General features: G+C 41.8%; 1 protein-coding gene across 2 annotated transcripts in view; it reads right to left on the reverse strand.

Moving 5' to 3' along the window:
* GLRA2 (glycine receptor, alpha 2) overlaps window positions 1-24,925 on the reverse strand; it is a 133,987-nt gene that overhangs the window by 25,070 nt on the left and 83,992 nt on the right. For both annotated transcript variants that reach the window (XM_010581542.1, XM_010581543.1), the window contains exon 8: window positions 6,699-6,848. In XM_010581542.1, coding sequence (XP_010579844.1) covers window positions 6,699-6,848 — 150 coding nt within the window. The remainder of the gene's footprint in view (window positions 1-6,698; window positions 6,849-24,925) is intronic.

Consider the following 24,925-nt stretch of genomic DNA (forward strand, 5'->3'; position numbering starts at 1 on the left):
CCCTTTGCTAATGTGCATGCATGTGAACCCCCTTGGCTGCAGCATTGTTATTTTTATTGCTCTGTGTTCCCTGCACATGGGATTAAAGTCTGTCACAGCCTCCAGCTGCACAGTATTTCGTTCAAGCTATAAAGTATTGCTTTTAACACTAACGCTCCCAAACTTAACCCCTATTTTTGGTCACAGTGGTAACCATCACACATATAATTTAGGAAGTCATCTCTGAGATGATGGTATGAATACTAGTGTACTGTGACTCCTTTTGACTACTGATCGTATAATAATTACTGTTTTCAAAAAGGGATGATTGAACCTGTGTAAACAGAGTTCTTTGCTTCCCTAGAAACCCATCATTTTGAAAAATAACCAAATATTTTTTGATTATTACAAATCATATTTTAAAAAGAAGTTCTTTTCAAGTGATCTGGCACTATGCAAATTTAGATTTTAATATAATGAAACTGTACTACATCCTCAGTACCATCAGACTCATGGCTTCTGCAGCCTGTACCCTCTATATGAAAAAGTAGTGTCATGATATACAATAAATAGGCAACCATTTCTCTCAGCAGTTAAGTATTGCTACTGATGGGTGTATTTCACTGTGAGCAGGAAGACTACACGAAACTTTAGGACAAGCATTGAATGCTTCCTCCAACAGAAATTGCATGGGGAAGGCAGACAGGTTGAAGCACTGATTACCTGAGGATATAGGGATTTATTCTGTATGGAAGATGGCAACAGGTCCTGATAGTGCAATCTTTTCCAATGCAATGACAGGTCAATGGTTCAGCTGTAAATACAGTTTCTGGACCATCAACGACATGACCCAGACTTTGCTAGAGAAACATTAACCAGTCTGATCTTTGGCTTAAGAGATCCAAAGGTCTCTTAAGGTGTCTTGTGCTTTCAGGCAATGCTCTGAGGGTTGTAGCACTAAGAAGAACAAGAGCCAGCAGAAGCAATAACGAAAGCAGTGACAGAGATATAGGCTTACAAAACCAGGAACACTATTTTTCTTGTTTTGTAGATCCAGCTACTAAATCCAGGAATCCTGGTCAGGCATGATTTAGCACCTATTTTTTCTCTCCCAAGATTAGCACTGAATGATGCAGTATAAATATTCAATCACCCCTCTTTTACACTGTCTCCTCTTGACTATGACTTTTAGATTTGCATTCACCATATACCCTTGGTTCAGTGAGCAATACCTCAGCAAGTCAAGCTCCCTGCTTGTGACCTTCTTGTGGCACCACAGGCTATGTTGCTGTGTTCTCCTCTGCACATAAGCGTCCCTCTCTTGAACAGAAAAGTACCGAGCTGCAGCTACGGTAGCATTGCTCCAGAAACCTTTACCTTGGTAAGTCTCCTCTGTTCACCTCTCAAGTGCACATCACCTGTGTGGTGAGAGTTCTCCAGGGGAAATCAACAGCAGTGCAGCTCCAGCTCTTAGGGCTCTGCAGCAAAAGTACTGCAGCGACATGGTCCCTCTGTGTACTGCCCTGGCTGTATAACTAATACACAATATTCAAAAGCAGAAGGGAGGTTTCTGCAAGCTTTTCTTAGAGAGAGTAACCAGGCCTTACATGAACTTTAGCCGGACTACTAGCACTTTGTGACTGATAAGACACGCAACACTGAGTACTTACTTGGACTGGTTTTGTAGTTGTATGACATCAGCTTTCCGGTGGCAGCACAGTAATATTGGTCATATCTTCTAGAGAGACCCTGAATTTTTTCTTTTTATGTTCAGTTTAGTATATGTGTAAATATGATTATTTCTACAATAGAAAGTATCCAGAAATGAAGGCTCTCTTCTACTGCTTGATATCGTAGTTCTGAAAGTGAACAATTTATTACATTGCAAATCCTCTATCCTAATTTTGCTGTGTAACGTGAACTGTGGTTTTTGCTTTGATTTTGAAAGCTACTAATTCCCTTTACAGTGTACAAAATCCACTGAAAACATCTGCATCTTATAATCACGTAACTTTAGAGCTTGATCAAAGTCAGAGGACCGTTACAGCTCAAAAGCTGCTCAGGCAATGTTTTTGTTCTGGGAAGTCAGGTCCTGAAAAATTTAAATCCCGGTCTCATTTTATTTAAATGAATACATTTCATTTCTCAGCCACCAGTACCAACCAGTGAGCTGCACACTAAGCTCATTTCTTTCTCCATCACTGATTTTATTACCTCCACAACTCACCCAAAATCTGAATCTATCAGCTGCTATCATATTGGTTCTGATATGCTACACATTAAACTGTGTAAAAGATTTCAGCCCCGTGGCTCTTCTCCAAGCAAATAAAAAGAAACCAATGAAAAACATTTTTTCATTCATAGCTATTCATACTCCACTAAACAGGGCTCAGGACATCATGAGGAGGAACACTGCAGGTTGACGGTTCAGGAATAAATACCATACCAATAAAAATGCATTTCATTATACATACCAAATTCTGTTGGAATGCACTCATCTGAAAGATGACACAATGTGGGATTTACTGTCTCAAGGCAATACTGTCTCAAGGCAGTACCATCTCAAGGCATCAACACAAAGAGGAAGCCTATGGAGGGTAGAAGCAAGGACAGGTAGCCTGGGAGGAATACAGAAAAATTGTCTGAGCAGCCAGGGATCATGTTAGGAAAGCTAAAGCCCTGATAGAATGAAATCTGGCCAGGGACATCAAGGGCAACAAGAAAAGCTCCTACAGGTACTTCGGTGATCAAAGGAAAACTAGGGAAAATCTGGGCCCTCTCTGGAAGGAAATGGAAGACCTGGTTACCTGGGACATGGAAAAGGCTGAGGTACTCAATGACTTTTTTACCTCAGTCTTCAGCGGCAAGTGCTCCAGCCACACCGCCCGAGTCACAGAAGTCAAAGGCAGGGACTGGGAGAATGAAGAACCACCCACTGTAGGAGAAGATCAGGTGCAAGATCATCTAAGGAACCTGAAGGTGCACAAGTCCTTGGGAACTGATGAGATGCATCCACGGGTCCTGAGGCAACTGGCGGAAGAAGTGGCTAAGCCACTACCCACCTTATTTGAGAAGTTGTGGCAGTCCAGTGAAGTTCCCACTGACTGGAAAAGGGGAAACATAACCCCCATTTTTAAAAAAGGAAAAAAGGAAGACCCGGGGAACTACAGGCCAGTCAGTCTCACCTCTGTGCCCAGCAAGGTCATGGAGAGGATCCTCCTGGAACCTATGCTAAGGCACACAGAAAATAAGGAGGCAATTGATGACAGCCAACATGGCTTCACTAAGGGCAAATTGTGCCTGACAGATTTGGTGGCCTTCTATCACAGGCTTACAGTGTTGATGGATAAAGGAAGAACAACTGACGTCATCTACCTGGACTTGTGCAAAGCATTTGCACAGTCCCATGTGACATCCTTGTCTCTAAATTGGATGGACCACTCGGTGGATAAGGAATTGGCTAGTTCAAAGAGTTGTCATCAACAGCTTGGTGTCCAAGTGGAAAGCAGTGATGAGTGGCATTCCTCAGGGATTGGTATTGGGACTGGTGCTGTTTAACATCTTTGTAGGTGATGTGGACAGTGGGATTGAGCGCACCCTCAGCAAGTTTGCCAACAACACCAAGCTGTGTGGTGCAGTCGACCCGCTGGAGGGAAGGGATGCCATCCAGAGGGACCTTGTCAGACTTGAGAGGTGGGCCTGTGCAAACCTCATGAAGTTTAACAAGTCCAAGTGCAAGGTCCTGCACATGGGTCGGGACAATCCCAAGCAGAAATATACACTGGCTGATGAGTGGATTGCGAGCAGCCCTGGGGAGAAGGACTTGGGGGTGTTAGTTGATGAGAAGCTCAACATGACCCGGCAATGTGTGCTTGCAGCCCAGAAAGCCAACCATATCCTGGGCTGCATCACAAGAAGCGTGACCAACAGGTCGAGGGAGGTGATTCTCCCCCTCTACTCTGTTCTTGTGAGACCGCACCTGGAGTACAGTGTTCAGCTCTGGAGCCCTCAGCACAGGAAAGACATGGACCTGTTAGAGGGGGTACAGAGGAGGGCCACGAAGATGATCAGAGGGCTGGAGCACCTCCCCTATGAAGAAAGGCCAAGAGAGTTGGGGATATTCAGCCTGGAGAAGAGAAGGCTCTGGGGACACCTTCTAGCAGCCTTCCTAAAGGGGGTCTACAAGAAAGATGGGGGGGAAGTCTGTATCAGGAAGTGTAGTGATAGGATGAGGGGTAATGGCTTTAAACTGAAAGGGGGGAGATTTACATGAGATATTAGGAATAAATTCTTTACTGTGAGGGTGGTGAGGCACTGGAAGAGGTTGCCCGGAGAAGGTGTGGATGCCCCAACCCTGGAAGTGTTCAAGGCCAGGTTGGATGGGGCTTTGAGCAACCTGGTCTAGTGGAAGGTGTCCCTGCCCATGGGAGCAGGGTTGGAACCAGATGATCTTTAAGGTCCCTTCCAACCCAAACCATTCTATGATTCTATGATTTCCTATGCTCCTGTCCACCCCATTCACGCTATATTTATACAGGACCAGGCTACCAAATATACATGCACTTTCCTTGGGAGGTTTGGAATGGGGGTAGCACAAGCCAACCATGGAAAAAAGCAAGCATAAGGATGGGCCATAAGAATGTACAACATGAAACTGCTGTTCATGCTGGGGACAGTACTGTGTATTCAGCGGGGTCATTTAGCAAAAGAGAATACAAGAGACTACTAGCGATGCCATCAAAATCATCCATTTTGCTGATTTATGACATCATTGCACATAGTAAAACTCTCTTGCTTTCTCTTTCTCACTACGGTTTTACCCTCAAACTTGAATTGCCGATCTGATTCACTGTCCCGTAAGCTGATGACTCTTTGCTCCGCAAGCCATTCATGCGCCGCACGGACTCAACGCTTTCATTCCCAACAGTCATAGTCTGTGCCTGTCCCCAGAGTGTCAGCATAGATAGCAGCAGCAAGAATGAGAATAGCACAGTGGTAACACGACGACACACATACACAACACGCAAAGAGAAGAATGGCTCAGTTAGAGAAGACCATCATGCAAAACAATGTGAATCACTTTCAAGGCAAAATAAACTGAGAAAATTGTGAGAGACAAACTCAAGTAAAGAGGTGCAGAAAACACCTCCTAACTAGATGGCCTTAGTAACATTATTCCCTGTTTTGAAATTAGTGCAACCGGATTCATAGGAAAAGTGAAAGCAAGGCTGTGCAGGTGGATAGGTGTCTCTTACTCCAGCAGAATATTTCCTTGTATTTAATTAGGGCACTAGCCATTTTGCAGAGAATTCATGTACCAACTGGCTTAGGATAAACACAGGTCTTCTGGTGATTTGGTTTTAAATAACTTTCTTTCAATAGTCACCAGAATAATCATTCCCACAGCAGATGAATGAGCACTTCCATGGACCAAAACCTCATGATTTTTGAGTGACGCCACTGGATACTGTTACTTACCAATAGTGTCTTCTTGCCTATTTGTTCATCTCTAAAGAAGACATTGTATTCAAAACTGAAATTACAGACCCCATAAAGCAGCATCTGCTGCTGCCATGCTGTGTTTGGAAACAAAGTCTTCCAGTGGCAGCGCATCTGGCATGCGTGTCTGCAGACAGGCAAGCATTTCTGCTCTCTTCTGTAATCTAATCTTAATGGGAATCTCAATTCACCTGACAATAATATTAAAGCAGAGAACAGCACTGGATTGCTTCCCAGAGCATCCATCAAATATTACATTAGCTACAGAACATTTATTAGACAGACCTGTCAAAATACAAATGCCCTGTGCCATTGTTGTCATCCCTCTTGTAAAGGAAACCATTATTTGTAGCTTGAAGCACTCGCACAGCTCAAGCAGATATTTACTTCACCTAGCAAATGCATACGTACAGCATAAACCTACAGGTTTCTACTGATACTGAAAACCAGTGACAGATAGAGGAAGGATGAAGCCTTTACAGTTGTGGGAATGATCATAACTGAACTAAAATTCAATTTAATGTCTATTCTTGTCTTTCCATTTATGAAAGAAAAAAATCAGGAAAGATGGACAGACTTCCTAAAAATATTTCTAGACTGACATCTAGGTTAAAAACAAGCCTCTCTTCTACATTTTAGTCACTGGTATAAAATGATGTGGTAATGATACTCACAAATAGGCCCGTTGTTAAAAATTTGAAGTTTGCATCAGTAACAAACTGTGGAATAGTAGAATCTAGAGAGGAAATTCTCTGCAGTGGGCTACCCTAAGGAGTCTCCCATTTTAGCATGACTAGCTAGGGTAGCCCTAGAAAAGACAGGTTTCAGGCATGTGCTGATGTCAGCACATCTGGATGATGTCAAGGAAATAATATCGGTCCTCTATCTATGTCATTGCTTCCAATGGTTCCTTATTCACTGGCGGGTGCCACGTAGTAGCCCAATAATTGTAAAGGTACAGCTGCCTCAACAATTGCAAGAAGAGAATAAAATTCTTGGTATCGGTGACCAACCTATTGACATTTATCAGTAACTTCATAAACTGCAAATAAACCCAGCAGCCAGTTATCAGCTCTTTATCAAGGAGTAAATAACTCAAAAGGAAACTTTAGGATGAGACTCTCCTGGCAAGAGCAAGAAGAACTGAGGTGACAAATCAACTGCACATCAGCATGCCCTGACGGGCAGAGTCAGTCACCCCAAGTAAAGAGCAGCTGTACCTTGTTTTGTCGTCTTTGCCTTCTTCGAAGCCTCAGAAACTCCTTGTGCTGCCGTGAAACAAAGTTGACTGCTGCATATTCCAGTAATGCAGCAAAGACAAAGAGAAGGCACACGGCCATCCAGATGTCGATAGCTTTTACATAGGAGACCTACAAAGAAATAGGACACAGCATGTTATATTTCAAAATTCTTCATAAGCTGAAGATATTGATGTGAAAAAATAAACACATTTCTGCACAGCATGAGTTCCAGTTGTTCAGTGAGGTGGGGTTTTTCTTGTTTTGTGTTTTGGTTTGTTAGTCTATTGGCTTATAACAAATAAATAATCCAACTATTAATGGAAATGTGTGTTCACAAAGAATACACAAATTATGAGCTACTGCCTTTAGGAAAAGAATCAGGATTAGTCTAACAAAATACAAGTGCTCTTGTAATCACAATCACAGCTTCTCAGAAAGAATACAAATACAGGGTGTGATACAATACTTATTCAAAACCAACTCTATAAAGTTTATAGTTATGACCTTTTTCATCTTTTATGAACCAATTACCATATTGATTAATTAGCTATGTTTGGTATCTATAACCTCAAAATAAACTCAGGGTACTGTATCCTGTGGGTTGATATGACTTTACTAACTAAATATTTGACCCTATTTGCTTGACCTTTATCCAACAACTCTATAAGAAAAATAAATCTTTAGAGATATTGTCTACTAGCAATACCCAAATACCAGATGCCTCTGTTCTGGTAAAAGCCTATTCTGATTTGAATTGACTGGTCCACAAAAAAATATTGCAGCACTGCAATGTCACAAGATTTTTATCAAACTACCCACACTGGGCTGAAAAGTAGCCAATTAATGAGCTACACACTATGCATATCAAAGGTACGTTGTCCGCCATAGCTGTATTTGGTGTCTGCCTTTCTTTGTCGTCTTGCAGTTTCTAAGCAGAGATCTTATGATTAGGCAATAGCAGGTTGTCTCTTTTGTTTATCAGGTATTACATCCAGGGTAGCATTAATTTCATCTGACTTTTAATGTCTACAACATACATGTGAGCTAGTTGCCTAAAATACTTTGATATAAATAAGTCAAGGAATGAAGAAGAACAGGCAGTTCTGGGATGCAATGTATCTGAACTGTTTCAGGTATCTTCTCTTGGATGAGATGAATAATGCCCAAATAGTGCTGCTTCATCTTCATGTCTGTAAAGTGGAGCTTAGAACCACTGTCTAGGCATAGACACATGGGGCTTTAGTCAGTTGTCTAAATAAAAGCATCACATACTGCCACATTAGGTACCTAGCCTCCATTTGCCAATCCAGCAGAGCACAAATCTCCAGTATCATACTAACCAGTCCTCTGGAGATGTCTCGGATACCCAAGGCCACCTCAAGTGGCACCACCATACAACTGAATCAAGATAAGCAAAATGGATCGTACCTAAATCCTGAAAAATTATAATCAAAGGTGTTTAACATCTGAATAATACCCTGCCGGCCAAACATTTGAATGCAGTCAAAACATACAGTGGTCTGAAAAGAGTGCAGAAAAGGATGTGTTGTTCATCTAACACTCTAATGTTTAGGAGACCCAATCTTCACCTTGAAAATTCCACCTCTACCCTTTGCATATACTATTCAAAATGACCTTGCTCTTGTCGTAATGGCTACCATTTCATGATGAAGGGAGCACACCCGTTTCAGTAGGTTTTGCTCCTGTTTACCATGTGCTTGAATAGCATCACTTTTCAAAGTCTAGAGAACATTTTTTGTTAACGTCAAACAGAATATACTGCACTACGTGCTCCAGCAAGCAATATGAGCAGAGGAACTGGCATTTAAAGCACGGCAGAAAGGATACAGAGCTCCATCCTGCAGATCCTGAACACTGAGCGGGACATTCTAGAGGAGCCAAGTACTGTCATTCAGCCTGCATCATGGGAACATATATTTCAGTAGCTGAGGCTATAGTGCAGCTCCACACCCCAATGCCCACAATACAACATGCATAAGCTGAGATGGAAGAGGAGGATTTAGCAGGCAAAGGTGACACTATGAATCTGTGCCTTTCAATTATACACCAGCAGGTATGCATTTCTCTCTCCCACACATAAAAAATATTTTACAAGTTGCATCTTTACTGAGCAGCTGTGAAACCCAGTGAAAACTTGACTATGTCCCAGACACTCTGTGCCACAGGCTGAGGTGCAGTAGGAATCAAGTCACTGTAATTTGTGTAAAATGCAGCTGAGTTTAGATTGTTTGTTACCTGCCTTGAAGGGGCAACTTGTTTTCCTTTACAAATGCCCTTAGGAGATGTATTAGACTTGCATAAACAGCTGGACTGTGCTGCCAGAGACAGCACAATGCAGGGAGCTGAAGTCACAAGAATCAGCATTTCCAGCTGTGCAAATCCTGTCCTAGTGGGCTTAAAGCAGGGAGGGCAAAATAATAAAGGAAGCCCTGAGTTAGCCTTCCTGCCACTTACACAGTGCTGCCACAAATGGCATCCACACAATTGCTGAGCCAGCTGGATTATTTTAACTCCAGCCTGCTGGGCTGGAATCAGAGGATCACGATATACTTGGCAGGTGCGTAGCTTGTTTTATTGTTTAGCCATTGCCACACCATGGCACAGCTTTAAATGAGAAAACAGAAAGCAATTGCTTCCAACAACACATTAAAAATAAATAAATGGAGAAGTCCTGCAATGAGTGAAAGCTGACCCCTTTGTTTCCAAATCACTTTATGTAATTTTATCTATGTATCCCCAGTATGTACAAAATTATGCTGCTAAAAGCCTAAAAACCCATGCAATTTTCTAGTCACCCCTATGCATGGAAAATTATGTGGATCTATTACACCAAGCCTAGGAGGGCCTCACCTGGTACACATTTCCAAAGAAGTCCTAAAGTGAGTGCCCAGGTTTTGGACCAGCACTTCGGTATCTAAAGCATGCACAATGCAAAGTTTCAGTGGATTTTAGGGTCTGTGTCTGCTTTAGCTGACTTCAAGCTGTGTCTTCCTTCAACTGGGAGATGGTCACATCTACCAGATCGCAGACTGATCTGAAGTGGACCTCTCTCAACCACCCCTGCTGAAGCTGTTCCACCTTGTATGAAAACACTTAAAAGTACATTGGCTTGGGGGCTGGGAACAGCCTCCCCTTCCTAGATGCAAATCCTAAGCAGTGGAATATGAAGTCATTCTCTGCCTCTGTGTCCCAAACACATGCAGGGAGTGAGAAGGCCCTATCACAGAGTATTTCATGGTGCTTGAACAATTTCCTCGGTGAGATGAGCACAGAAAGGATGTGAATGTGATCTGCACATTCCAGGTGAGTGCTATAACCACTTGCCTACCAGATGCTGTAGCTTTTTACTGTGGTGTCTCACATAATGAAATGCCTTTTTCTAGGAGCTTCTCAGCCATTTCTCACTTACCTCCACAGGAAACTCTTCACTTGGCAGGCTCTAGTGTGCATCTCATTCCTAGGTTCTTATTTCTCCTTTGCACTGTACAAGGAGCCTTTCAGATCTAATTTTCAGTTAAAAATATTGCTGAATGACATGCTTGTAGGAGCTGGGGTCTGCAAAACGGAGTACTTCATGATATCATAGGCACATCCATTGCTCTGGGAGGTTCTTCCATCGAACTCAAAAACAGTGTTGCCAGCTATGTTTTTTTTCCCAGATCATGATATAGGATGATCACATGTTTGCTCAACTAAAAGGCTTACATCACCTGCTTTGGTAAGGACTCATCAAACTATATTGTATCTCCAGCTTCCTTAACTACCACATCCATGCTCCATGCTCCGTAGTCACTACTGTGTACATGTAGGACAGTATAGACCCTGATTTTTTGGAGAAGGTTTCGTCTCTCCTAACTTAAAACATTTTATGTACATGTGGGTTTTGAAATTAATGATAAGAAATAAGCATTTTTAGGGCACAATGCATCTAAGTGGAAGGTAGATACCTATACTATAGTCCAACAAACCATACCTTAAAAATGCCAGTCTCTCATTTTTGACCAAGACTGGAGTTTTGGATGGCTCTTTCAGGTATATGTGTGCTTGATATTTGACAACTTTGGTTAGATACAGCTTGTGAATCATCTCTATTAGCTAGTATCTTGATGTAATCCTAAGCAGAACAGAGCAGAATAAAAGAAGTTACCCCACACGAGCCTATGTAATAGAGACTGTTACCTGAGCACTTGCCACCTTTCCCATAATTTTCTTGCAGGACAGAACACAAGGTCTGCAGTAACACTACAAACTCAGAGTTGACATCAAGCTACCAAGTATAAAATGAAAAATTAGTGGTGATTGTTTTTTTCAAAGGTAGACCTTGCAAAACGTCCTCTGAAAAGCCTGTAACCCCAAAAGCACACTGGGTCCATTTACTTTGCAATACTTTTAGAAGTGGATATTTGGAAACTCTGCCTCATTCAGCTTTATCATGTTCAGAAAGCACAATAAGATTTTCTTGCCCTTTTCTTTCTTTAAATAGCTGCTCCATTTTTTACTGCATGTTGCAGAGCTTCCTCTCTAATGTTGTTTGGGGGGAGGGGATTTAATGGCTTCCACCAATAAAGCCATAAATTACATCAATTATTCAGATGCTCTGTAAATGTTTTAGGGCCAGCTAATGAGGGAACTTTTGCAGAGTGAGATCTGTCTGCACCAAGAGCCAAGCATGATAAGGCTAAGCATAGTAAATGTGACAAAGCATCTCCTTGCCCTTCATAATTTTCCTCATTTGTTATTTGGCCATAACCACTATGTAAATAAAAGACCAGTTTATGCTCTATACAGCACTGCTGTAGCATCGATGTCCCCAGTGAAGTTCCTGGAAATGAAAGTCCAAGGAGGATTACACTGTTCACGAAGGCCTTGCAAATATTAAACCTACCACTTTTCCAGCTCTTATTTTAGCACTGTGACTCTCTCACAGCTCCTCGGTACTTTTCGGCACATCGCCATGTGTCACCACCAGAACGAAGCCTGCTCTTGTGGAGAGAAGCCAGGGGAAAATGTGGTCGTGTGTCCTGCAGCTCAGCAGCTGTCATTTGTTGACATTTGTGAATCAACCCAAATGTGAGCTCTATTTCTGCTACAGCGCTAGCCTCATGAGACTCCAGACAACTGCTTTAACTCTCTGATTCTGTCAAACAGGTGTAAAATGGAAATAAAGACACATCCATTCTCTCCCGGAGTTTGAATTGGGAAAATAATTTCAAGAAGCAGTGCAAGGCACTCAGCCTGTGTTAAAAAACATATATTCACTTATTTTGGTTGATAGGATCTGATGAAAAAATATCTTTGACTTGTGATATGAAGCCCCAGACCTCTGCTTTTGCAGATACAATACCACATTCTAGGCAAGATTTTTTTAAAGAAGAAAATTTTCAGCTACTGCGAAATGTTCCAGTTTGAAATTAATTTCTCCTATGCATTAAAAGAATCTTTTGGGGAAAAAAGTTTCAGAGAATTTTTCAGATTGGAGATGTAGAAATAGAACAAAGTAATATTTTAAATCAAAACTGAAACAAAAGTTATGTAAAACTGCCTTCCAATATAAGGCATTGATGTTGCATTAAGTTTCACTTTATTTTTTTAAACCAAAACACATGAATTTCTCTTATCATCAAGCTTACTTGATTTTTTTTTATTTTTTCAAATCTTGAATTCATAAAGAAATTGATAGCTCTCTCCTGCATATCAGCTTTATATAGCTGAAGCTGAAAGCACTAGTCCTGGTTTCATCATAACTTCCAGGAAGAGAAGTTTCTGAATGAAGAACACACAGTCAGCTGCTATTACAAAGAAAGTATTTTCTTTTTGTGTCACTCTTACTCTGGGTCTTTCTCTTCACCCAAGTGATTCACTCCCATGAAATATCATCATTCTAAAACAAATTCATATCAGAAAATGCAAATTACTTTCCCAGTCCTAAAACCTCAGTCATTTTATACTATTCTGTTGTTGCAACACTTTCCAGTTAATTATCCTTCATATCTTGCAATTTTAAAGGGTCATAGTTACTGTGAAATACCTTGACAGGTCAGGTCAATAAGACTTTTTAGCATAGTGGACAATATGGCATAAAATAGAAAATGTTTTAGATTCCACCAAGTTTAAAATTAATGGGATTGATTGCCTGGTAAGGAAATCCTCATGGAGTGTTCAGGAGGGAGCAAGTAAAGGAACCGTCCATCACAGCTGGCTTTGGGACCTGCTCTCAGAGGGGGCTGCTTCTGCAAGGGAGGGAATGAGAATGAAAGCTTTCATCTTCCAGACTGTGGTAAATGTTTATTTGCCTCTTCAAGACTGTAATGTCCATATTCTTTCCATAATGTACTTTGCCCTGAAAAAGACTGAGCTATCAGAGCTACTATTCTGTTACTGGAAAATAAGCGCTCATAGAATGGGGCAGATTTTGACAGGAGATGGTTCATTGGTGAATGAGTCCCGTGGAAGTTGTAGGTGTCCTTCATCAGCTCACTTACTGCACTGCTGGCCAGCTTGGGAAGACAACCAACCTGGCTGGTGACCTTTCCTTTTGAGGTGAAAAGGCGTTAAAATCAAGTCCCAAGTGTCCCACTTGGGAACCAAGCTACTACCCTCAGAGCAAAATGCCTGTTCTGAGATGATAACATAACTGATTTGGTTTGGTTTTTGGATGAATGAAAAAATGACAATATTTGATAAACGTGAAACGTACTTTTTCCAGTTATTTTGATTAAAAACCTCTATTTTTTTAATTGACCAAAATATTTTGTTCAAGTCTTTTTTCTTTTGTTTTTTTTTCAGAAACATCTACTTCATCTTCCATTTTTAAATGAAATGTGGGCAATTTTCAAAACAAAACAAGAAATATTTAATTTAAAAATGCTGAAACAAACTAACTCCCCCATCCTTCCTCCATTATTCAGATTCCATCTGAAAGTACCCACCTAACTCAGCAGGGACTCACAAGTCATTCCAGTCACCCAAAGTTGCCTCTTTCAGTGAATAAACTATTCATCCAAAATTTTTTGCTCTATTTCTATCGCTGGTTCTGCCAAGTCATGAGATGCTAAACCTACCACCCATTGCTGATGCAGAACTAAATGCTGAATGCATTCAGGCCAGGAAAAGTATGGAAACCATTTATGGTTTGTTTTTCCTTCAAAGATGAAGGAAAATTTTCTTGATCTCTTTGAAGATGATTAGAGAGTTAAAGTATTTGCAAAGATGCTCAGAGAGAGGGTCCTGGGCAGGAGCCAGAAGAGGTGATCACAGCTGCGCAATAAAACTAAGTAATGCTAATAGCAATAGCTATTTTTGTTGTGGTAACCAGCCTAAGATGCCACAGATACAGTACTGGTTTGTGAGTGGTGATTCTACTGCTGTACCAGTTCAATCCTACTCCCACTGAAAAGAGTGAGCAAGATGCTCCCCACTTTCAGAGGGGGGCTGGCCCCCAGGAAACTGCAGGTATTATTCAACACTTCGTGAACCTCTGCAACACATGGCTAACACCTGATTCAGATGATGCAGGACTGTGTCATAGTACATCCTGCAGGATGTGATCAAGGCAGTACAGAGCAGTAACTGCACACAGGAGACTGATATTTCTTTAAATTATGTAACTATATTCTATATGACACATTACCAAAAAAGTAAACTTGTGTTCCAGGTAAAGGAAAACCATTCTAGAGAAGCAATAAAATATTTCTTTTTAGCATGGGCTGTGTCTATTCATACTTTATGATCTTTCTTCTCAAAAAGCATATTTCCACCTTTGAAAAATGTAATGCCATAAATACAGAATAATTTACCAGATTGGTGAAGCCAAGACTGCTTGGTTTTCCTTCCTAAGGGCATATGAAGTATTGGCATATTCATCATGTGTCATTTTGTGCAATCATATGGTGTAGTTGCCTTGTATTTCCCATTCCTGACAATTCATTCTTTCTGTACAGGAAATTTAGACGGAATGTACTATTTCCACTTCAAAAGCCCTTGACTTGAAAATACTGTGACTGTTTTTCAGACATGAAGAAAAAAACACAACTGAACAATAGCTTAAGGCAGTTATTCTAACCAAGCAGGTTACAGCTGAGAAAACAAAGGCTTGTACTTTGGACAGATAATGGTGTTGGTTTTCAGCGTGGGAGCAAACTGGGTGATTTTATTTTGCATTGATAATGCAGGGACGGGCTGACCTCTGCTACTTGGAATGAAGTAACACTAATTGAAATTGTAACCAGGGTCAAAAGCCCACTTTTGCAAACAGGTAGTCAACTGTGTGTTATATCACTTTTCACTAAGATGACAATAAAGGGGAAATGTCTCTTATATCTAGGCTGGGAGTTCAAGTCTAGCTCAGGCCAGTACTGAAATGGTTAACAAGACAGTACAGATGGGAAATGCTGAATTATTTGGAAACAGGAGGTTCTGGTGACCCTCCCCAAGAACTGTGTTGAGTTCATGCCCTGTAAAAAAGGGCAGAGTGGAACTAGGAACGACCAGATCCGCATCAGGGTGTGCAAAGTTTGGGTGCACAGATGGATGAAATAATAAAGGCACTAGCTTTTTCTATCTCATTGTCTCTTTTCAGGCCCTTGCAGAAACAGATTTGGGAGAGAATCAAAACTGTGAAAGAGACAGAGGGGCAAAAATGCAAATTCCTCTCTTCATCATTAATTAGGACTTTGACATCCACCAGAGCACTGCTGACTTTTCTTATTGCCCTAATCCTGACACTGGGCAAGAACAGGTCAGGGGACACCACCACAGCCACCAGCTTCTTCTCACTCTCCAGCCCGGTTGCCTCTCTCTGCCCTCTTGGTAAAAAAGAGTCTGGCTTAACTGGCCACCAAAAATGTGCTCTGCCATAGTGTTGCAGACCAAGAGGCAGCTAACCCCAGCCCAACCCAGTATCACAGCCAGAGGTGGTACCGTTTTGTCAGATCTCAGACAAGCCAGTAAGACCCACAGTCTGTGCTTGAGCTGTCTCAGAATGAGACCTGCAACATCAAGCATCAGCTTCTCACCACTAATATTTTGCACTTCCCTGCTCTTTTCCTCGGTCCCAGTTTCTGTTTTTAGTTCTTCTGTATTCAAGAAATTGGTCTTGAATGAGACTTCACAACCATTTGACTGTTTCTTTTTTCCTTCAAAACCAACCAGATTTCTGATAAAGCTTTCTACGAAGGGAAAAAACAATCCTCCTGCCCCCACCAACAGCTAGGACTCTCTGTGCACATAAACCCCCCACAGCTTACTACAGTGTCGCAGTGCCCCACCAATTAATCCTTCGGGTTTGGCTTGTAAATAAAGGCAGGCAGAAAAGCAAGTTCATGTTGGCAGAAATAAAATAAATAATACCAATATTTGTGACATTTCTTGTGTATGGACCAAAGGGAGTAATCAACAGATTGGTGGAGCCATGGTGATCAGTTTATGAAGGTGACAAATAAGGATTGATGTCCCTGCTACAAAGAAGCAGCTTCTTATTGTTAAGTAATTGAAAGACATTTATCACACAGAAACACCTTCATATCCAGCTGAGATCAGTGCAAATTGAGAATTATATGTGGCTGCATCAAGACACAGGCAAATACACATAAGGGCAGCCTGTGTAGCTGGATGACAATGTCAGTCTCGGGTCTCATTCACAGTAGAAGTTTCTGGCTCTTCCTTCCTAGTGAAATCAACAGATAATATTTCTTTAATGTCATTAAATGCCTACTTGACTACTTGGGCTCTAAGTGGTAAATTCTTCAGTGGATGAGAGCTTGGGTAAAAACAATTACCAAGGGGAAAAAACAGAGGAAGATTAAAGAGGAGCCACAAATCCATGATTGCATGATTGCTAGCAAGGACCACAGGCAGGATTTTGAAACAATGTCATTAAATAATATAAGCAGAGTAAAATGCTGATACTTACCAAAGAAGCATTTATATTTAAGATTCATTTGAAAAAAGAAGCCAATGTGGTATGTATCTGAGTACAGCCAGAGTGCCTACTTCTAAAATGGCAGCTTTTCTGCTGTGATTACAGTTTTCTGAAATGTTTTTTTGTTTGGTGTTTGTTTGGGTTTGGGGTTTTTTTCCAAACAAAGCATTAACTCAGGTTCAGAAAACCCTTCCCATTTCCTCTGTAGATCCAAAAGTGCCTCAGCCACCTCAGGTGAAAAGTAATCTTCATTCAGCTCAGCCACAGCCAGCCCAGATGCAGTTATTACATCTGCCACTCAGTTAGGAAGAATTGCACCAAATTGCATTATTCTTTGACCTTTGAAGAGTTAACTGACTGAATGCATGACTGTTATCAAATAAGAAGTCAGGATTTTATTTTTGTAGCAATAGGAACAAATCTCTTCCTTTCATGTAAAGCAGGTAAGACTCACAGAACTGGCAGATGGCAGTGTAGCTGCCATGATCAATACCAAGAACATTTGCACCTATAAGTACATTTTCAGGTATTATTTTTCCATTGGATAGCATGAAAATTGTGTTAAAGCTCAGGTGACTGCAGAACATTCTACAACATCCTCTCTGTGCTGTATTTTCTATTGTAGTCACAACTAAGTGAACCATTAAAAGTGATCCAATTCACTGAACCAAACAAAAAAGCCTAAAATTAGAAAAAGGATGCCTAGGGCAATATGCCTTTTTATCTTTTACTCTTGGTCTCTGCTGTTTGTGAATAGAGAGTTCATTTTCTAATTCTTCCCTAAGATTATACTCCTAAATTCTGGATTTCTTAGGACTTCCAGCAATGTAATTTGGTGGGAAAAGGCATTTGTTTATTTTTATGACTGCCAATCGATCTAGATTAAAGATGGGTAAATTAAATTAATCCTTCGGTCAGAGAAAATTGCCTTACCAATACTAAATACAACATCAGACTCAAACAATTGAGAATGGGATGGTTCATTACATTACTCAGTATCTCCATATGCTTCTTTCTTGACTGTTACTTGATCAGTTACTTACTATTCCTGAGCCACTTATCATTCTTAATGATTCTTCTGGCTCTGTATTCTGAATTGCTACTTTCATCTGATTAAACTGGAAGGGGAAAAAATGCTTTATCTGTGGATAATTTAAGCAATATGTGTCTAACAATAATGCTGCAACAAATAGATCTGTGTATGTAATCCATCAAATTATTGTCTATCTTTGGGGAAAGAAAAGGGATTTTAAAATGAAAAATAAAAATGTCCCTAAAAAAAGATCTTGAAGCTGACATCAAAGAAAACATAGGCTCAGGAGGGATAACATGGTCCAATTCCAATTGTAAGTGTGAGTGAGTCATATTTCATGTACAGTAAAGCACTTAAGGAAATGCAGAATTGAAAGAGGATGTACAATGGGAATAATAGAACATGGCAAAGGTGAAAATGTACATAGAAAGAAATTGATGGTCTGAATATTAATAAGCAGAAAGAAAGAAAATGGGATAAAGAAGGGAAGTTAAAAGAAAGAAAATGGAATTCAAATAAAGGGGAACAAACTGCAGCATTTAGCGAGATTCATACAAAGATTTTTTTAATTATTTTTTTAATTTAACTGCATCAGTTTTGATATTCTAAAGGGATCAGAGCTGCCACATTAATGTAAATGTACCTATCACACACCCAGATTAGCTCAAGCCCTTAGGCACAGGACCTGGGATCAACTCTGTGTTTGGTGAAACACAAGTTGCGTGCCCAGACCGCTGTTTTGCGGAAGGTCACCTTGTTTGGGGTGGTGCAGAAAGCCGAGCGCTTCATCCTTTCCTATGGACTCCTCCAACCAAGGACCTGCCTGACCCACTCTGTAGGTCCCACTAACCAGCTCCAGACTGTCAACCTGCACCACCTCTTTGGAAGAAAGAAGGCTGGGACTGAGGGCTCATACTGTGCCAGGTTTTGTGACAGAAGCAGACACACACAGCAGATTTAAAGCTACCAGCAAGTACCTCCTTCCCTGTTTTTCCTGTTCACATTCTTTGAAATTTAATGATCTTGTGTTCTCTTTTCTAAACTCAGGTAGTACTTCCTAATCAAGATCTACCTGTCCCTTCCAGCCAGAGATGTCTGACCAATTAACGTTTGTTAACTGAATTATATTTTCGATCCACTTGTGGAAGACCAGCCATGGAACAAAAAACCAGGAAAAACCAGCACAGGAACATATCATTGTAGGCTCCCTTTTGTGTTCGTATGGAACCACCAGGAACACCTGCAAGGGCTCACGAGGTTACTCAAGCACAGAAGAGACAGTGTCACCTTTCAAGCTCATTTTCTGCTGCAGGTTCTGATTATTTGTAATAGCTTACTGATGGTCTGCTGCTAACACTGTAACTCAGAATGCAATTCTCTCCTTGGCAATTCAAGAGACAAAATAATCTGTTGATTTATAGTAAAAATTGGACCTCCCAAATTCTGAGACTTTGCTTCTAAGCAGAGGCTTGTACTAAGGTTTTGTTTGCAGCAATCGTGTTTTTCACAGAATTTCATTTTCACCTGAGCTGTAAATCCAAGCACTTTCTGAATCATACTGTAACATTAAATTGTCTCCAGGACTCTCATACTAAGAGCTTTGTTCAAAACAGTGCCATCACACAGCAAGGCTGAGGGAAGTCATTTTCAGCCGCAACAGTTAGGAATCTAGCGCAAATATATAAAAAAAGCAATAGCAAAGAACATCACCGCTTCTTACTGAAGGATGTTTGTGCAGAAGCCTTCCAGCCATGCAGGCTCGTGTTTGGGGCACATCTATATTCCCTTCTCAGCTTAACTTTGAGCCTAAGTACTGGACTTTCGCAACAGGAGAATCCGTTTCTGAAAATTATTTGATTGCTTAGCCTCAAGTCCACTGTTTACTCCTATAAACTGTTCTTTCTTCCTCTTCTGCTTTCTAATGCCAGAGTGGGTGCATTTGTTCTGCACTGTCTGCAGCTGTAGTTTAAGCACCCAGAGACTCTCCAAGGAACAAGAAATCAGAGCTGCACACCACCGAGCACTAGCGGTGCCCACAACACTTCCAGCACCAGTGACGGAGGCAGTCTAGAGTACAGATGGAGAGCTATACGCAGGATCATGCAGGCACCTCTCAGAAGGGCTGCTGTTGGCCCTGGAGGTTCAAAGCACTGCTGTGCAAGTGAGGGGAACGGTTTTCCTGTCAGTCTGATGCCATGTGCTCAAGACTTGTTGAAGTCTGTTGCCCCGTAGCAAGCAAAAGCTTGCTGGCTGCTTGCAGGATGACTTCATGATACTGACAGATGAATGTTCACCTTAAAAAAGGCTGGAGAAATCCTGGAGGGAGCTAACAATTCCATATCTACTGAGCATATCGCCACTGCTCAGTGAATATTCACAGTGAAGATTGCTCATCTGTGCAGGAAGTAGGGAATACATCACTTCTGGTTCTCCTATTTCTATTTGCAATTTTATAGGCTCTCATACAATGTATTGTGTTATAACCTTCCTGAAAGCATGGCATTATAATTGATGATATAAGTCCCTCTGCTTCTTTTTTTGTGTGTATTCCTAGTTTGTGTCACATGCTGTGTCTGTAAAACAGTGAATAGGTGAGGTTGAACAACCTACAAGGAGGGGAGACTGCTGCATCCTTGGGGAACTGCTAATCCTGCTCAAATGGAGAAGGGTCAAAAGACTTCATGATATGGGATCTGGAGAAACTGTACTGAGGAGAAGCCAGACACGCCTCAGAGATGATGGACAGAATAATTTCCTAAGACCCAGAGAGGATCAAACCGAGTTTTCTGCCACTCAAATTCATTGGGATGGCTGGAATTGAGGACACAGTAGGTATGAGGAGATCTGTGTATGAACCTTTGCATTTCTGCTTAGTCTTTCCTAGTTGCTTTGAGTTTTCTTTATTTAAAAAAAAAATCAACTTTTCTTGTTCTATTTGTGTTCTGATGAAATGTGGGTAATTTTTAAGTTCAAAAAAACTTTACTCTCTTGCGGCATCTCATTGTGAGAAGAAGATACAGGCACATCCACCTCAAAGCTCTGATACAGGGTCTTGACACAGGCACCGTTTCACAAAACAAAGAGACTCTGTGCCTTTCAGCCGACTGCCCAGCCTTTCATGTGTCAGCCACAGAGTCAGTGGGTGTTCCCTCTGATACTCCTCTCTGTACTCCCAGGGCTTCAGAGCAAGAAGCGAAACCCGACTTGTTCACCACGAGCATAATTTATGGCTGCCCGGCAATGCCCCTGATAAGGAGCAGCCATGTAATGCCCGGGGATCGTTCCTCCTGTGAAGTCACAGACCTGGACGCCCCAGAGCCCTTTTTCTGCTTTCCGTCTGATGGCAGGACTCCTTGGCACAAGCGCTGCATGAGCCCAAGTTCTCCAGGTTAGGCACAGCACACGTCAAAGGCGGGAGAGAAAGGAACAGCTTTCCTGACTTTTGGGCAATTCTGACCTGCTCGGATGAGTCATGTAACTTAAAAGAAGCTGCAAAACTGAGCCAGCCTACGCAAGAGAAGACAACAGCCTATATATAAATAACAACCTATATAACTTTTCCCCTGTCAGTTCCAGAAGTAGCTAGAGAACAAAGCTTTGAAGTGAGTCATATAAACTCCCTTTCTCTCTCTCTTTTTTTTTTTTTCTAAATCTGAACGTATTAAGAAAGCTCAGAAAACACTTTCGTCAGAATTTTAAAGCATGAAGATCAGGGTGAAATTTTAACTCTTTCAGGAGATTTTAATGAACTGAATGAACTGCCTAAGCCAGTAATTCTATTTGCGTAATTGGGAATTAACATGTATCTTGCTCAAATAATTTTGTAGACATTTGCCTTACTGGTAAGTCTAGCGTAGCAATAGCTCGCCGCCAGCTTTCTTTCTAGCACTACGTATTCTTGCAACACAGTCTGTTCCTGCTACTAGCTTAAATGTAGGAATGCACACCTACATCTTTTATATCCACGTGGTTATTACAAGCTCCATTTCCATTATGATTCAGCAGAATTAGCACATAATACACAGTTTTGAATCCTATTAGATCAAACAAAGAGTCTGCTAGTCCTGTGTAGAAGCCCAGATTGTGCTGCCCTGTTACCCAGTATTCACGTTCAGCATTAATAAATGTATCTTTTGAAAAGTCCCTACCTCTTAATAACTCTGACCCCACTAGCAAGTTGCTGAAGAGAGTGACACATGGATAGAAATACAAAGAGACACACTTCATATTATATTTAAGAGCTATCTTTATGTCTGATAAGTTATTAATAGATGTCAGAAATTTCAGTAACACTTGCTCTATCATTATTAATTAGAGCTGTGGGGAAGTACTTGCCTGGCTGGTGAACCCTGTTAAATGTTTCTCACATGAACTGACACTTACTCACTTGTCATTATGTTGGAGATGAAAAAGAAAACAAACAAATAAAAAAATCAGAGAACTATTCTGCATGGAACAGTACATGTTAGCAGAGAGTAGATTGCATCTAATGAGACTCAAAGACTACAAAAAAGGTCGCAATATTTCTCTGTCTCTTTCCCCTGAAAGATCTTAAGGAGGAGTCTTAAAGAATCTGAGCCACCTGCTTCTCAAAGAGTATGTGCAATGCAGGGAAATATTACTAGCTCCATTTTATAAATAGGGAAATTAAGGTGTGCATATGGCAAGTACATCGCCCAGGGCTACAGGAGGGGCCAGTGGCAGAGCTTTGAACAAAATCCTAATCTTTTGGCTACCACATCCGTGTTTTAGAGTCTAGATCATCCTTCCCACCTGGCTGTGAGAGGGATCCACATTGCTGGCTGTTCCACAGAACTGCCTAAATCTACGAGAACTTTCCTGGGGAGATTCTGCATCACCACCACACTGCAAATGGGATTTTGCAAAAAAAGTGTGTTTGTATCACTGCCACACACATCAGCAGGAAAATGGGAGAGAGGGAAAAAATGTGCAATAATAGTACCCACTCCTTCTTGACTGTTGCTGTTAACTTGCTTTTGGACATAATAAGAAGCAGTGAAGAGAAATTTAAAAACATTTGGGGTTTTTTTCCAGTGTAGGTTATACTCATAGTTAAGTGGTTGGGGTTTTTTTCCAGTGTATGCAGCTGCAAGAGAGGTTTTGCTTAAGTTGTCAATACAATGTTTATTTTGTAAACGTATTTGTCAAGTTTGTAACACTTACTCTGCCTAAAGGGTACCTTGAACCTAATGTTATTCCAGCAGCCATGACTTTGATTGATTGCACATCAGGAAGCTTAAGTGCAGAAAACTCCTACACAAAATCACTTTAAAGTATGGAAATTAAAATTTAAAGGCTGCTTCTTTAATATGCTTCATGTGCCAGAGCAGCCCCAGCCCCAGTCTGAAATGTGGGGGCAGCAAGGAGGAAGGGGGGCAGAGCCATTCAGCCCTACTCCCACAGGACATGTCATAGGCACAAACATTACATTAAGTGGTGCTAATGTGGGAGGGGAGCAAAGGAAAAGAGCCTTCATAGTCTCCTGTTTCTAACAAACCCACATCTGTTTAACACCCCTAGCCGCCAACAAACTGCAGAAGAGCACAGAAAAAGCCACAAGCAGGACCTGGTTCTCCAACAACCTTGCTCACCATATCCCTTTCATGCACATCCCACTAAAATCCATCATTGTCATCCAGTTGACATTAATATCCTTTTGCCAGAGGAAGGGGTGCACACAGCATCCTCAGCCAAAGGCTTCCTATCCTTAGTGAATATCTTCAGAGCCACCCAGCATGTTCGAGAGCAGCCTTTCCTGCACAGGATGGTCTCCACAGAGGATCTGTCGAGCTTTTGGGGAGCTCTTTGCATTCTTATCTGAGGGCTGTTATTTTTGGAGTACTCCTCAATCTTCGGGAAGGCTGCAAGTCAGTGTTCCTGTTGGCACTGGTGTTGCAACGCAGCAGGTGCATTGGCACTGATTTTCCATAGCTACAATAAAACCTCACGATCTCATTCCTGAGGAAAATGTCCCCCTTTTGCAGGGCAGGTGAGTTCTCATGACTGCATCAGGTCCATTGGCCTGTGAAGTCATTTGCCATATCATACTATGTTCTTTCTTTCGACTCAACTCAAGCAATGTTCCCATCTTGGTCTTTCTTAACAACCCAGTTCTCCTAAGTATTTACTCTTCTCTTTTCCACCCAATGGTTGTACAAAGGAATAATGACTAGCTGGAGGGGAGTGTTTAATTAATTTTTCCTCTCTGTCCAATATTCCTTTGATCATAGACACATAAAAGGTCTGGGTGCTTCAGCCCAAACACTTTGCCCTTGTTCAGCTGCTGTTTAATTCTGGAGATAAGTTCAGTGGGTCCTTCATTGTTTAACTTCAACATTTTGGGGGCAGATGAGTTCTGCTCATGCCCAGAATAACTCCTTCTGTGTGCAGGGAGGTATCTAGCTCCAGCCTGGATCCAAATATGATTCAGGAGCTACAATGAGAACATATAGAGACTGTGCACAGGTGTTTATTCAGAGTCCACCAAGAACACACTGACAGCCTCAGGTGCTTTGAAAAAATGCCTTGGTAGATGCAGGAATATTAAAAAAAAATTATGCTGTATTGGATTTGCATGGTAAGGTTGTCGTAGCTGGGGACTACAGGGGCAGCTTCTGTGAGGATCTGCTAGAAGCTTCTCCTATGTCCGACAGAGCCAATGCCGACCAGCTCCAGGACGGACGCACCACTGGCCAAGGACGAGCCCATCAGTGACAGTGGTAGAGACTTGGGGATGGCGTATTTAAAAAGGGAAAAAAGTTACTGTGCAACAGAAAATGCAGCCAGAGAGAGGAGTGAGAACATGTAAGAGAAACAGCCCTGCAAACACCAAGGTCAGTGCAGAAGGAGGGGGAGCAGACGCTCCAGGTGCCGGAGCGGATATTCCCCTGCAGCCCGTGGTGAAGACCACGGTGAGGCAGGCTGTCCCCCTGCGGTCCATGGAGGTCCACGGTGGAGCAGATATCCACCTGCAGCCTGGGGAGGACCCCATGCCAGAGCAGGTGGGTGCCTGAAGGAAGCTGGGACCCCGTGGGAAGCCTGCGCTGGAGCAGGCTCCTGGCAGGACCTGTGGCCCTGTGGAGAGAGGAGCCATGCTGTAGCAGGTTTTCTGGCAGGACTTGTGGCCCCATGGGGGACCCACGCTGGAGCAGTCTGTGCCTGAAGGACTGCAGGCCATGGAAGGGACCCATGCTGGAGCATTTCGTGAAGACC

This window comes from Haliaeetus leucocephalus, unplaced genomic scaffold (genome assembly GCF_000737465.1).
Source record: "Haliaeetus leucocephalus isolate CR32 unplaced genomic scaffold, Haliaeetus_leucocephalus-4.0 Scaffold795, whole genome shotgun sequence".
Taxonomy (NCBI): Eukaryota; Metazoa; Chordata; class Aves; order Accipitriformes; family Accipitridae; genus Haliaeetus; species Haliaeetus leucocephalus.